Raw genomic sequence first — 14,239 nt, forward strand, 5'->3', positions numbered from 1 at the left:
AGCTAATACTTAACAACAATAACAACTTTATCCCAGACGGTATCAACCCGAACGACGGAACTATCAGGGCCTTACAGGTCAAGGCCAGCGACCACGTTGGCTCGGACGAGGAGAAGGCGATTGTTGCCGCGTATGGGAACACTTTGTGCGTGCACTTGGGCAAAATGTTTGAGTTGGCCAGAGATCTACCCTTCTATCAAGCGGGATTATACGATAGGCTGCAGTTTGTCCTACATTTCGCGGCATATGCCGATGTGATCAAAGATGCAGGGACGGCGGGCTCGGGAAGCACGGCGGCCAAGGCTGCCGATGCCGCATACAAAATCACCAACAGGCTGGAGTTTGACAAGATCACTCACGAGGGTCTCGCGAGAGCCATGATGTCAAGGTATGCAAGATTTACCCTGCCCTACGAACGCATACTCCGTAGCAAGGTGGTGAAAATGAAAAAGGCTGACACCTCATACAACCTCCAAATCGACACTCCTGCGAAGAGTCTCAAGGGTATTTTGCTGCTCTTTATAGACCCCGGGAAAGTGAAGGCCTATGCTGGTGTGAATGAGGTCTTTTACAATCCGAAAAATGAGAAGATTAGTGTCACCGTGGAGGGAGAGCTTAATGAACTGTATAGCCACGCCATGTTTCCCAAGGACCACCTCGAACTGATCGTGAACGTTCTCGGTAGCCACGATAGCAATGTCACCATCGGCCAATTCTTCAATGAACAATACGCCCTGTTTATCGACTTCTGAACCTCCCCCGACGATACCCTACATGGCTCCAGAAGACCCCTACAATGCCTTAGTGATGGCATTACCCTCGATATGACAAAAAAGGCTGATGGGACCGGGGAATTTAGGTGTGTTTACCTCCTGCAGGACGCGCAGCTGAACATCTTAGATGGTAGGTTTCATAGCGTGGAGTACTAATGACCAAAACTCGTGTTTGTCGTCCAAGGGCAAAAGCGAGTCAATATGGAAAACAAGAGCTGCTCAAAATGTAACAAGAGTCTTTTGCTAGATTTATTTAGGGTGCTGGGAAATGGTCAAACTACAAAGACATGCATCAAATACCTGGATAAAATGAAAGCGTCACGGGAACGTAACAAATGCCCTCATGGTAGGCGAAGATCAGAGTGTAAAGACTGTGGGGGGAGTCAAATATGCCACCATCAAAGGGTGAGGGCCTATTGTAAAAAATGCAGGGGCAGTCAGGTTTGTCCCCATCAAAGGCAGAGGTCCTTCTGCAAAGACTGCAAGGGCAGTCAGATTTGTCATCATGAAAGGATGAGATCTCGGTGTAAAGAATGCAAGGGTAGTCAAATCTGCCAGCATGAATGGAGGAGAGCTTGCTGTAAAGAATGCAAGGGTAGTCAAATTTGCCAGCATGAAAGGAGGAGAGCTTGCTGTAAAGAATGCAAGGGTAGTCAGATATTCCCTCATGAAAGGATAAGGTATCGCTGCAAGGAATGCAAGGAATGCAAGAAGAGCAAGCAGCCGGAGGGAACCAGAAGCTGCCCAAAGTGTAAAAAAGTGTTGGCCCTAGATGCATTTAGAGTGCTGGGAAATGGAAAGACGGCAACAAGTTGTATATGTTGCCTAGATAAAAAGAAAGCGTCACTAAAACGTAACAGATGACCCCATGATAGGCGGAGATCCCAGTGTAAGGAATGCGGTGGTAGAGATATATGCCAGCATGAAAAAAGGAGGGCCTATTGTAAGGACTGTAAGGGCAGTCAGATTTGCGAGCATGAGAGACAGAGGGCTTGCTGCAAAGACTGCAAGAAGAGCAAACAATAAATAGCTACAATATCTATTATTGTAGCAGGTGCGGCCATAAATGCCCAAGCCTTTTCAGGGACAAATTTACTATTTAGCAAACTTGCAGGACATGGTGAGGCAGAAAGGAAAAGACATGATAGGTCGATGGAACAACTACAAGCAGCCCTAGAAAAGTGGGTACAAGATCGACAAGTCAAATTTGACTGGTTCGCTGAACAGCGGGAGATGCAGCTCAAGGATGGTAAAAGCCTCCACGAGTTGGACGATGAGATGTACAGGTACTATATCGCTTCAGACAAAAAAGCCCGCAATTGAAAGATTTTTACGTACGCTCTAATTTCTCCGGCATATCAAAGGCCCGAAACGTATAGACTACCCTCATTTTACCGTCACATCACCGAATGAGATGCATCAGTTTGATCTACTATACATGCCCCATGATCGGGTATATGGCAATACGTACAAGTACATCCTGACAGGTATTGATGTAGGCTCGAGATATAAGGTAGCAAGGCCCCTGCGCAGCAAAAAAGCTAGCGAAGTCGCGGAGATGATTGGTTCTGAACTCAAATCCGATGTAACGAAGTTGCTGGAGTATAAGGGGGTTGAGATCAAGCGGGCCAACACCAAATATCACCATACATTTACAGCCTTTGTAGCGTCGTACAACAAGGTACTTGCAGAAAGGCTCTTCAAGCCTCAGGATGCGCTGGAGTTGTTATCTGGGGAGATGTCAAGCATTTGGGTCAAACACTACTTGTATACTATCGTCAAAAGTCTTAACAATGCCAAGACTGCCATGATAAACATGTAACCGAACAAGGCGATCAAGCTGGATGAGATACCGCTCGCGAAAAGCGAAGAATATCCCTAGGAGAGACCCTTACCTGAGGATGGTTTGTACTTGTATTTGCTACAACCAGGAGAAGAGCATGGTGACTCTAAAAGACGCGCTACAGATGTTTTCTGGCGTAGGAAAATGTGTAGGTTGGATCGTATTGTATCGGGTAGCCGCGTTTTATACTACTTAAAGGATGGTCCTGATCGTAGCTTCGTCTCAGAGGAACTCATGCTTATTCCGGAGGATGTTGAAGTACCTCCAGAGGGTGTTAAAGAGTGGTAGACACCCTCAATTTTACCTATAATTCTTACTACTTACAATAGTAGTAAGAATTAGCGTCTGCCTAGTTATCTGATGATCATATAGGCCATCGCGAGTAAGTCAATAAGTCCAAAATGGTTCACATAATGCTCCACATGTCCATCTTCTTCAAACCTATTATAGGTGTGTATGCCGTTGGGATTGTCGATCACAACAATCTCTTTGGATTTTGGATAGTTGTCCCTGAACCATGTCCTTTTGGTAGGAAGAATACGTCTTTGAACACGCGCACAGTTGTAGGGCAGATGATGATACTCGTCATTGTCCCGCGAGGTATGTTTCTGTATATCATGATGACGTTGTCCTTGCCGGGATCTTGGGCATGCGGTACATACCGTTCCCTAAGTGTTTCTACTTGTTGCTGTAGCTCCTAAATACCATGAGCTGACTATCTCTATCGTCCAGATCATTCTCAAGAATGGCAATGTTAATATCCGTATCCTGGAGGGCTTGATGCTGCTTCTCAAGTTCGTCCTGTAATTTTTTCACACCTGCCCGGGCTAACCATTTGATAACCCTTACAGCCTTAGGCTTTTTTGACCTACGCACAATTTCCAACGCACCCTCGAGTGTGACAAAGACATCATGCCCATTTTTCCCTCCCCCTAGCATACCTGACCGGGGGCATTTCGGAGATGACCCGCTGGAGCCTACTATTTCGGATCTGGTAGATATGAACGATGAGGCTATCACCTTATTTCTAACCTTTTCGATACCCAAAACCGTCCTAAATCGGCGCGTTTAAACATAGGTTGATCCTGGTTGTTGGACAGGGTTTCAATGGCTCCTGTGCTGAACATAACTTGCGACGACATCTTTCTATATACCAATGCTTGGCCGGAGGATTTCACCACGGTCACTCGAGAATCTTCCAAGTCCTAGGATGTTTCAATCTTACATACAAGCATGCATGCTTGGATTTTTTCAATTCAGCCTTGACATCATCCCAATCGGGGATCAAATTCGTCTCCTCATCGATTAGACACATGTCACTGCGTTCATTAGGGTACCACAAAACAAGGCGTTCTTCTGCCTCCTCGTGAGTAGACAAAGCCTATGTTTCCTATGTCTTCCCGAAATAGACAATTCAAGTAGGGATTGTCGACGCTTGTCGAGGCTTTCATCGGCTATGACGTCGTCAACTATGAAGAGACTTTCTTCACCCGCCAGCAATGAGGAGAGTTTTTTGATCCATTCAAACAACTCTTCTCCAGGATCTATCAGGAACACATAATTATCCTTCCAGAGCGAGGCCCTCTCTAAATAGGTGGTATTCTACCGTATAGTCGGGCACAAAATGATGATGTTGTGATAGTGTCTTTTATACTAGTTCTCGAGTAGATTCAAAACGCGTTGCGTCTTGCCACAAGAAGTAGGGTCTGTGAAGATTGCCGTGCACGGATCCTTCACAATGTCTAACATTTTATTCAATAGTTGCTCCACTTCCTGTCGTGAATTTTAGGGTACAGGGTAACCACGGCTTGAACAAATCAGTGCACCGCTATGATTATTCGCCAAAGATCCCCGACAGGCAAGGCAGAGCTTGGTATTTTGGGTCTTACATTCGAGGGGTAGCGGAGTATACTAAACTTTCCTTGTAGACACCGCAATGCCCTGCAATATCTCTGGATGAGCAGTGCCTTTTCCAGATCCTCTTTGATAAGTTTGGCGTACTGGGATATAATGTTGTATGTGAGCAGAGTGTAAAGAAGTAGGTAATTCTCATCCTGTTTAAGCCCTTTAATTTTCCTGTCAATAGTAAGGGGTCTACTTCGTAGTCAACGTCTTTGATGTCCTTGCATTTGGTACGCCGCTTACCCTTCGCTTTATCCAGACAGCTTATACAACTCTTGGTTCTGCCATTGCCCCTAATCTTAAACCTGTCCAGGGGATGCAGATTTTTGCATTTTAGGCATTTCTTTTACATTTACTATCCATTTGTTCGCCTTGTGTATTGCCTTGGCAACCTCGGCGAGCGTCGGCTGCCTGCCGGTTTCCACATACTTGAACGGTATCTTATGGTGAACGTGCAAATGCTCGTAGAGCTCCCAGGTATAACCCTCGGAGAACCGGGCTCAACCTCTACAGATAGTCATGAGCTCATAGAGAGGGTGGAAGTCGGTGCGTACGTGCCTCCCCTTTGACATTTTCTTTCCAGTTAGGCACCATATGCATGTCTTTGTAGTTTGACATTTCCTTTGATCTTGAAATTGTCTAGGGTTAAAAGGCGTTTGCATCTCTGGCACTTGGTTCCTTCCATATTTCTATTTGCCTAGGGGCAAATAAAAATTATCATTATTAGCAAAAAGCCTGCCATGGGGGCACTTTGTACGCCTCCTTGACTCCTTGGCTACATTCAGGCATTTGATGCATATTTTTGTCAGTTGACCATTTCCCTTGATTCTAAAATTGTCCAAAGAAAGATAGTGCTTACATTTTTGACATCTATTGGCCTCCTCCATATTGACTCGTTTTTGTCCTTAGGACAAACACGAGTTTTTATTGGACGCTTTATTTTGGCTTTGGCACAATGCTTGCGGGGAGCCATCCTTTCTTCACAGCCATCTCGCGGCTTGCCCGGCCTGCAGCTAAATAAGCAACCATCTTAAGGACATCGCTGGTATCCATCTTGGTAGATGGTCTTGTTATACCCAAAAATTTCTTACCTGCCATGGCATAGGCAAAGGTAAAACTAAGGTTTACGACTGTTTCATAGAGCATGTCCAGGATCTCCTTCTCTTTAGGGCTTACGTTGCTTGTAGTCTTTTATTTAGTGTCATTTTTTGAAAAAATTCAATGCATCTTAAATATTTCGATATTTGGTTGAGTTTTGCCATGTTTTCACTGCTGGGGCTCAGGTGTGGTGTTTTGAGATTTGTTTCCGGACCTATACCACCATATCCCGACACCTATGGCAAGCACGGCCCAAGACCCTACACCGTACATATATACATCCATTGACTTGCTAGGAATTTTGACAGGTTCTTGATCATCTAGCGAAGAATCTTTGCCCACGTTCTTCTGCAGGTTGGCCTTGTTCTTCCGGTCCCATTCGGCAAGTCTCTGCCAGCTCCAACACGACCCTCGTTCTTCTTGGTTATGACTCTTTCTTCTTGTTTTTGTTCTTCCATTTATCTTATAGCACTGCCCGAGGATCTTCCTTAGTCTCATCCTCCTCCCTCTTTTTGCCTATATGTCTCGCGGTATGCCCCGCCACCAAAATAGGCGCTAAGCACCTCCCAATAATACAGTACACAAGGATCCCGAGATCTGTCATAGAGTCTCGGATTATAGGGTCCTCTTCGATATCTCGACGTAATTCATCTACATTGTCAATGTCGACAAAGTTTTCAATCAAATTTGCATACAGGCTAATCACGTGAGTAGTCAACGCTTTTGCAGTCTTTTCCCCCTTTTCGTGGAGATCACGTTGTACATACTCGGCATGGACCTTGTCGATTGCCTCGTCAGGGGCAGAGGCATTGTCAAAGACTGCAATATCAGACATTCTCTTTATTATACGTCTATATCGAAAGAAGCAAAACACGATCAGATCATAGGGTAGGATTATAGCGACATACAAACACACCTCCATTTTATTCCCTTGTAGACACCAGGCGGTAATTGCCACGGGCAAGCGTGGTAATTTGATCAGGTTGCACAAGCCGTTTGTCATCCGCCCTGTTGAGTGCTAACTTGTTTACCTCTTGGATATATACCTGATGGCCCTTGTTTTGAATCAGCACCTGGCTCCTGTAGATATCAACGCCCTCCTCCAAGCATTGCCGGTAATCGTCAAAAGTGATGGACATTTTGGTTACGCATCTCTTTACGCCCTTGGCTTTGCGATCACCGCCCTCTTTTGTAAGGCTCTTGTGGGCATAGAGTTTTGCCTTTAGGGTGATGAATTTGGTCATGATTTTCCCAGCTAATTCGTCCTTCATGAGGCCTATGACCTTTTTGTTCTTTCCTGTTGGGAGAGGCCTTTTGTCTTCCGCACTATACGCACTTGTATCGAACCGTGCCTCCGTTGGCGATATCTCTGTAAAAATCCTCTAAAAGGGCTCTGATATGTACCACATATTTCCGCTTGTTTTCCAAATTTGGTACCAATTTCTCGACCTTGTGGACCATAGTGCGTTTGGGTAGGAACTGCAACTGGTTATGTTTGACATGCAACCTCTCGGGATAGTCGATATCAACCTCTAAAATGTACCCATGTTTATTGTCCCTAACGAGCTTCTCGATTCGCTTTTCGGTGAATACCTCGGTATTTGACACCCATTTAAAGCTATCCGTTGGCAGGTCTTGACGCATGGCAAGGCCATAGAGGTTGTTGGCGTCGAGGTATTGCAGGTATGAGGATTCAACCTCTGGATCGTATTGGTCTCCCATATACTTATTGTTAGCTTTGGCATAGCGATGTACAGCCTGGGTTATACCTCCACGGATACCTTTTTTAAACATCAATAGCATGTCAGGATCTGTAAGGAGCTCTAACCTGATTCTGGTATACATGAGTGCCACCTTCCATGCCAGGCCGGGTGCACTGTAAAAGTGCGCAGGATCAAGCTTGTAGTTTGTCAAGCAGACGTCCCGAAACGTTTCAAAAACGTCGGCCAATAGCAGTACGTACTTAGCGAGGTACACATCGTGATAGTTGCTCAAAGTAACGTTATCACCCTCTGGAGTTATACAATTCCGTACCCTCTGCGCATAGGTATAATCATCGTCGCTAATACCCTTTATATTCAGCTTGCTGTAGAATGCCTCCTTGGGGGACAGCTCCACCTCCTCAAATCGTTGCTATCCATCTATATACTCATACGGATAGACACCCTTTCTGCCCATGAGTTTAAAGGTATCATCCTTATTGAAAAACCAGCGGAGATTTTTGCACTGTTCATCGTTGAGGTTGCTTGCCAATTTGTCCGGGCTTGAGGGCATGAGCCGACAGCTATCGATAAATCTTATCTCTATGGTCTTATACGCCTCGCCATCACCATATCCCATGCCTACAAGGGGTACCTTAATTTTCACGTTGAAACTGATATATTTTTCAGTATTCTCTGCTATGCATCCAATGTCCTGGGTGTCGTACTTCTCGCTCAAATTCCTGATGAGCAAGTGTGCGTCGTAGCCACTTAGGTTATGGAAGATGACGGGAATATGGCTAGGTATTTTATATCTGAGGTTGCAGATCGCGTGTGCCGCACCTCTATACAGTCCGGTACAGTGACAATTACGGCTATTCTCGCAGTCGTCGAACGACTTCATGCAGATTAGGCAATTCGATGCCCCGTGGTGTACCCTTTTTAGGACCTCCGTTAGAGGCAGCATGGGCTGCTGTGGGTAGGTATTGTATAGTCTTTTAACTTCATCCTCCAGGTGGTTCACGAACTTCGTCACACAGTCCTCACCCCTGTACACTGCTAGTGGATCTGGTACATCCCCATAGGCAAAAATACTATAGGTACACCATCCGGATGGTACATGCTTGTTCAGCTTTTTAGTCTTGATCTCCCTGGCATCCTCTACCGGGACGATTAGGCTCTCGAAATCTGCATATATGGAAAGGGGTACCTTGAATTGTTGCTGGCTATCCCTATAGTATAACCATTTTTCAGCCTCTGTTGGCATCGTAATTTTAACGGCCTCATGGTCCTTGCAATATCTGTAGTGCTTATCCCTCGATTCAACCGTGTTGAAGCCTTGTAGGCAGTTCAGGCAAAAATGCATCGATTTTGTGTTCTTTGATGTCCCATTGCCTAAGGGTTGCGATAGAAAATTGACGGCCGTGTAGTGGGTCTTTTTATCATCGGTAATAAGCAGTAGAGTCAACACCTTGGTACGTCCGTTGTGCACCGATCGACGTAGGATGTTAATCTTCTTCCCCGTTATATATAGGACGTTTACCGCAATCTCCTTATTATTCTCCTCGAACCTATATATGCTTTTAATGCTTGTGGGGAACTATATACCCTCCCAATTGTAGAGGTCCATGTAGGGTCTCATCTAAGATATTCCATTCGGGTTCCTCCCAATTTCTTCATGATGTAATGATGCTATGATACTCCACTTGAAACACTCCTCGTCTTCATTCACCGGTTAATGACGGGCTTTTTAGAGTCTATCCATTTAGGTAGCTCTATATATGAGAAACCCCTTGTTAGCCGTAACCTATGGAAGTCTATATCAAGGTGTAGGATTCGACTAATCGAAAAGCCATTTTGGGGTAGTGCCGGATGTTCTACGTGTGTTTTGATTTGGGCAAACATCCTGTCCAGCACATCGTCCACGTCGTTACCCTGGAAAACTGAGACTTTTTTCACCTCAATGTACTCATCGTTGGCCCCCTCCGGGTTCGTCCTCTTCTTCCACATGATCCATAGGGACAACTGTATCTTTGCCGATGCCATATCTTCCACCTGCCCCTTAACCAAAGTTTTCACGTTGGGTCGAACCATCGCTATATACCCGTCGACGTCGGCTCCCCCTATACCTGGAATGCGGAAACTTCGGAAGGTCCTGTGGAGAGCATGCTTATGTTCCTGAGGTGTATAGTCTTGCCCCGGCTGTTCATATAGAAGTTGGATATCTTCAAGGTATTCTTTCTCGGCCTCTTTTTCTACCTCATCATGAAGCGTAGGTCTCACATTATCTGCCCTGTCATAGAGATCCATCACCCTACGTTCCTGACCCCCTCCTTTATAGGTTTGGGGACATCATCAACTAACCAGTTGTACCATCCTCGCATCTTGGTTTTCACGACCGAACGATTTTTCGACATTTCCTGTCTCTCAAAAATGTCCATGACCTCGGACGTTATAGGTTTAACTAGAACCCTCTTAGGTGGCCTCCAAGCATAATGTGGTACATTCTCCAATAATGAAATCAATTCGGCCTTGCGTAGGTTGTATTACCCCGTTAGTCCACGGGTTTTCGCAATATCACGTAATTGTTTCACGGTGTATGTATTCATTTCTTTATTGTATAGAGTTTTTTGTTTTCTCAGAGAATGTCTGATATGGTATTTCCATCCCTTCTTTATTAACAGACGTAAATTATTTGAAATTTGATAAAACAAAACTTTGTAACTTTTGTATTTGAAAATTGATTTAAACTTGTTACTTTGTCTTTTTGAGCGGGAATGAATCAAGAAACGTGAAAAACTACATATATAAATTCTATCAATGAAAATAGCACACTTGAGACACAAACATAAAACACAAGTTAATTACCATAAAAGAACAATGAAACATGCACGTAACATACATAATATGTATGTGTTATATCATATAACACCAAATCAACACAAATCCAGTGTTAACTGTACAAGTTGAAATATTCAGAACCAGTGCCAAGCGGAGGTCTTATTAGGATATGCTTTCCATCAATAGCGCCTATGCAATTGGGAAAGTTCCATCTTTATGCAAACTTCTCAGATATCTTGTTCCAATCATCTACACTTGAAGGTATCTTGATATACTCTTTTCCAATGTACTCTGTGATCGCTTTAGTAAACTCATCAGCAATATAAGATAATGTTCTTTCAGATACTCTGAATTGGAAACTTAAAAACTTATAAGTTTCTCCTGTCCCAAGGAACTGAATGGTGAGCACTAATCTTTGAGCCGCTAAGATTGTTTGATGAGCTCCCATTACACCTGATTCTTTTGGTGTTATGTATGGGTCGATGAAAGCAAGAATCTCTTTAAACGATTCATAGGTCATTCTTATCATTTCCCTGTACCTTTTTGTGTCTTCAGCCAGTAATTCTTGTACTAAGTTTGTATACATCCCTTCGATGTTTCTTGTTCGAACCCATTTTCTTGTAGGATCACGTCTTTTTTTGTCGTCGTCATCAAGCAAGAGGACGAGTGCCAAACAAGCAGCAGCTTCAGACTTTGACATCCTTCTTCATTGGAAGTCAAAAAAAAAATGAATAAACATTTCGTAATGTTGGCTACTTTTTTTAAAAAAAAATATACGCCAACGCAAACCGTACCAACATGTTAGCCGAAATGTTGGTCGAAAATGTTGGCCAACATGTTGGCCGATTTGCGCCCCACTTAAACGACCTAAAAGACAATTATGAATTTATTTTTGTAACTTTAAAAATCATAGCTAAGTTAAATTACACGCGAATTTTCATTAGTTGCGCAGGAAAGAAGGAAATGAAGTTTCTATCCGTTTCCGCGGGAGGAAGCTTTACATCTACGAAGGAGATGTCTTCACGCATGCGCCGTGAGGACGCGTTAAAAAAAGGCTTTTTTTAAACTTATGAGACCTCGGATTGTTGGGACAGCATCAAAGACAGTCGTTTTTTATTTTTATTTATTTAACTAATATATTTCTCTTTCATGTGTCCATGGTAACAAGCGCGTTCAGCAGGATGAAAAGAAGGAGAGCAACCAGTCCAGTTATTCAAACGACGCACAACGCTACACAGAACTAATATAATCTATGTATAAACGAGTTTAAGGAACCCGTGCACGATTGGGTAGCAGTACTGCATGGATCGTGTGGATGTTCCATCACAGATATCTGTTCTTGGTAAATTTACGGTTGACAGGTTCGCTGATAACTTGAACAAAAAAGTGGCAAAGTTTAATTCAAAATTTTATTGCCCAGGGACGTCTTGCGTTAACTGTTTTACGGAACGATGAAACACGGAATTTAATTGGCTATGCCCTCCAATCGATCTTGTTGGTGAGACTTTAACGCATATAAAAAATTTGCAAATGTAGCGGCGTGTTAATAGTACATGAGTGGAAATCGGCATATTTTTGGCCGTTGCTAACACCCGACGGTAAAGTATTCTACGACTTCGTAAAGGATTGTTTGGTATTAGACCCTTACTTCCTTACGACAGAAAATTCGATTTTCTCTGGATTTGTTAAATTTCAAACTCTAGCTTTACTAATAGCATTTTAGTTTTTCGAAGTTCTATTTTGTCGTTGCAAATACTTTGTACTTCATTGGAAACTAAAAAAGCAATGCATATTAAATTATAGCATTTTTACTTCTACACCTTTGAGTGAACACTCTGCAAAATTTGTGTCGCAGCAACAAGCTACGAAAACCACGTTTGAAGGTAGTTGGCTGTTTTCCTATTAAAAAAACTTGAACGGAGTTCAAGAGATTGAAATAAGCATCGTCTTTGTGTAATTGGCTGTCGTGTTACAACATGCTAGTGAGCAAAATGATACGTCCTCATTGGACTGAATACCCTCTTTGGGTAGTTGGCTGTTTTTGTGTTACAACCACCGATGTAAGCTCATACGTCCTCTTTGGACTGAAACCCTCTTTGGGTAGCCGGGCTGTTTCAGTGTTACAACAGCTGAAGCTTATACGTCTTTTTTAGGCAGAACACCCTCTTGGGGTAGCTAGGCTGTTTGCCAGTGCGAGTCGATACGTCTTTTTTAGACGAAATATAAATTTAAGCATTTCGTAATGTAATGTATATATGACTAATTATTAACTTACCTGTGATATTTCTTTAGGTAACGTTTTTCGGCGAGGCATATGAAAGACAGCAAAATCAATTGGAAACCCTCGTTTAAGCAATCTTGCTAGTTCTCTTCCAGAAGTGATCCAATCGGCGTTCGCTAAGTCTACGCTAAATAAGTATAAACCTGCTTGGGAAAAGTGGGTCAGGTGGTCACAATCTTTTAGCGAATTTTGAAGCATACAAGCAGATCCGTTTTTTGTGGGTCTTTATCTTAACGATTTGTTAAAAGAACAGTCTCCACCTAGCACGTTAACATCAGCATTTTATGGCATTCGTTGGGGTCATATTTTAGCAGGAATAACTAGTCCAACTGATCAGAAGTTCGTTAAATTATGTCTAGAAGGCGCTACCAGACAAGCTTCGGAATCTTCAACCAAAAATAAGAAGAAACTTTTAACTCCAGAAATACTTACCGAAATAGTAAAACTATACGGGTATACTAACAATTTATTACATCTTAGATTTATAGAGATGTGTGTTTTGGGATTCGCATGATTCCTAAGAATTGGAGAGTTAAAGGAACTAAAGGTAAAAGACATCCAGCAAGGCCACGAAGGTATTAAATTAAACGTTATTCGATCTAAAATAGATCAGCATCGAGAAGGTAATATTATATATATTAGTAAAACCAATTCTATTTCTTGTCCAATTTATTGGTTAAATAAGTACATCCTCACAGCGAAACTTGAACCAGATACGTACCTTATGTGCAGACTTTCGAAAACTCGAAAAGGATATAAAGCCATAGGAAAATATCAGTTATCTTACAGCCGATTAAGAGACACATTCATGGAATTATTAAAACCGATTACAAAAGAAGAAACCAAAAGTTTTGGTTTGCATTCATTGAGATTGGGCGGGGCAACAGCAGCCGCCAATATTACATTTCAGATAGGTTAATTGGAAAGCATGGGAGATGGGCTTCCTCCAGCAACAGAGATAAATATATTAAGGATAAGTAACACTTCAAGATATTCAGTTTCTAAAGCCTTACGGTTTTAGCTTCTCTTTTTTCCTCACCAAATACCAACAAGTACCAAAAACGGATGTTTTTATTCATTCTGTCCGAATAAGGAATAGGAAAGAAACACTTTTTCTATTATTAGAACAATTTTATAAGAAATAAATGAAATACAAACAAAGCAAGAACAATAACAAGGCTGAATTTTTACCGATTCAGGCTCATTGTTAACCGTTCTAACAACGTTGTTTAGAAATGCTCCCCTCCCCAGTATATTATAAAAAATGGTGTTACTTCGTATGTGAAAGCCGGCAACTAAACTGAATTTGAGACATTTTCTAGACACTCTTGCTCATTAGATCATAACAAGACGTATGAAATACGTAAACAACCTCGCGATTAAAGTTTACAAAAAGCTTTCTATTAAAATGTGATTTCTGTTACGAAGTTAGACACGACATATTTTGCTATTCAAATAGGCAATAATATTTGTTGTGGACTACTCAGTTATTTTTCGAAATGGATTTGTGAGATCTTCTTGAACAGAAAAATCCTCGAAATTTCAATTTTCGTTGGGTCAGTCTGGGGTAAACAGAAAGAAGAAAGCGAGAACGAAATTCTTTTCGTAGCGAAAAGAATTTCGTTCTCGTAATTGTTTATATATGGCGGAGAGTCTTCGTTTCTCTCTTACGTATTGTTGTGGAAATTTTATTTTTCGCAGACTACTTTTCAGGCATTTGGGGAGACCTTAATTCTGCCTATATTCACATTTGAAAACTTTGGTGGAAACACCTTTACTTTACCAGTTAGTTAAATAAAGC

The 14,239-nt window shown here is 42.5% G+C and overlaps 1 protein-coding gene across 1 annotated transcript; it reads right to left on the reverse strand.

Annotated features, from left to right (window-relative positions):
• Positions 1-6,942: 6,942 nt before the first annotated feature.
• LOC130625189 (uncharacterized) lies at positions 6,943-9,626 on the reverse strand. Its single transcript, XM_057440253.1, has 3 exons — positions 9,049-9,626; positions 7,867-8,887; positions 6,943-7,749 (listed from the first exon to the last, which is right to left on the reverse strand). Exons 1-3 carry the CDS (start codon positions 9,624-9,626, stop codon positions 6,943-6,945), a joined length of 2,406 nt encoding a protein of 801 aa, XP_057296236.1.
• Positions 9,627-14,239: the final 4,613 nt, after the last annotated feature.

Source organism: Hydractinia symbiolongicarpus, chromosome 14 (genome assembly GCF_029227915.1).
Source record: "Hydractinia symbiolongicarpus strain clone_291-10 chromosome 14, HSymV2.1, whole genome shotgun sequence".
Taxonomy (NCBI): Eukaryota; Metazoa; Cnidaria; class Hydrozoa; order Anthoathecata; family Hydractiniidae; genus Hydractinia; species Hydractinia symbiolongicarpus.

Coding starts and splice junctions, on each gene's coding strand:
- LOC130625189 (XM_057440253.1), bottom strand. CDS start 9,626: ATGGATCTCTATGACAGGGCAGATAATGTGAGACCTACGCTTCATGAT. Junction 8,888..9,048: donor AAAAAGCCCGTCATTAACCG/GTGAATGAAGAC, acceptor AAGCATATATAG/GTTCGAGGAGAATAATAAGG. Junction 7,750..7,866: donor CCTCAAGCCCGGACAAATTG/GCAAGCAACCTC, acceptor ATAGATGGATAG/CAACGATTTGAGGAGGTGGA.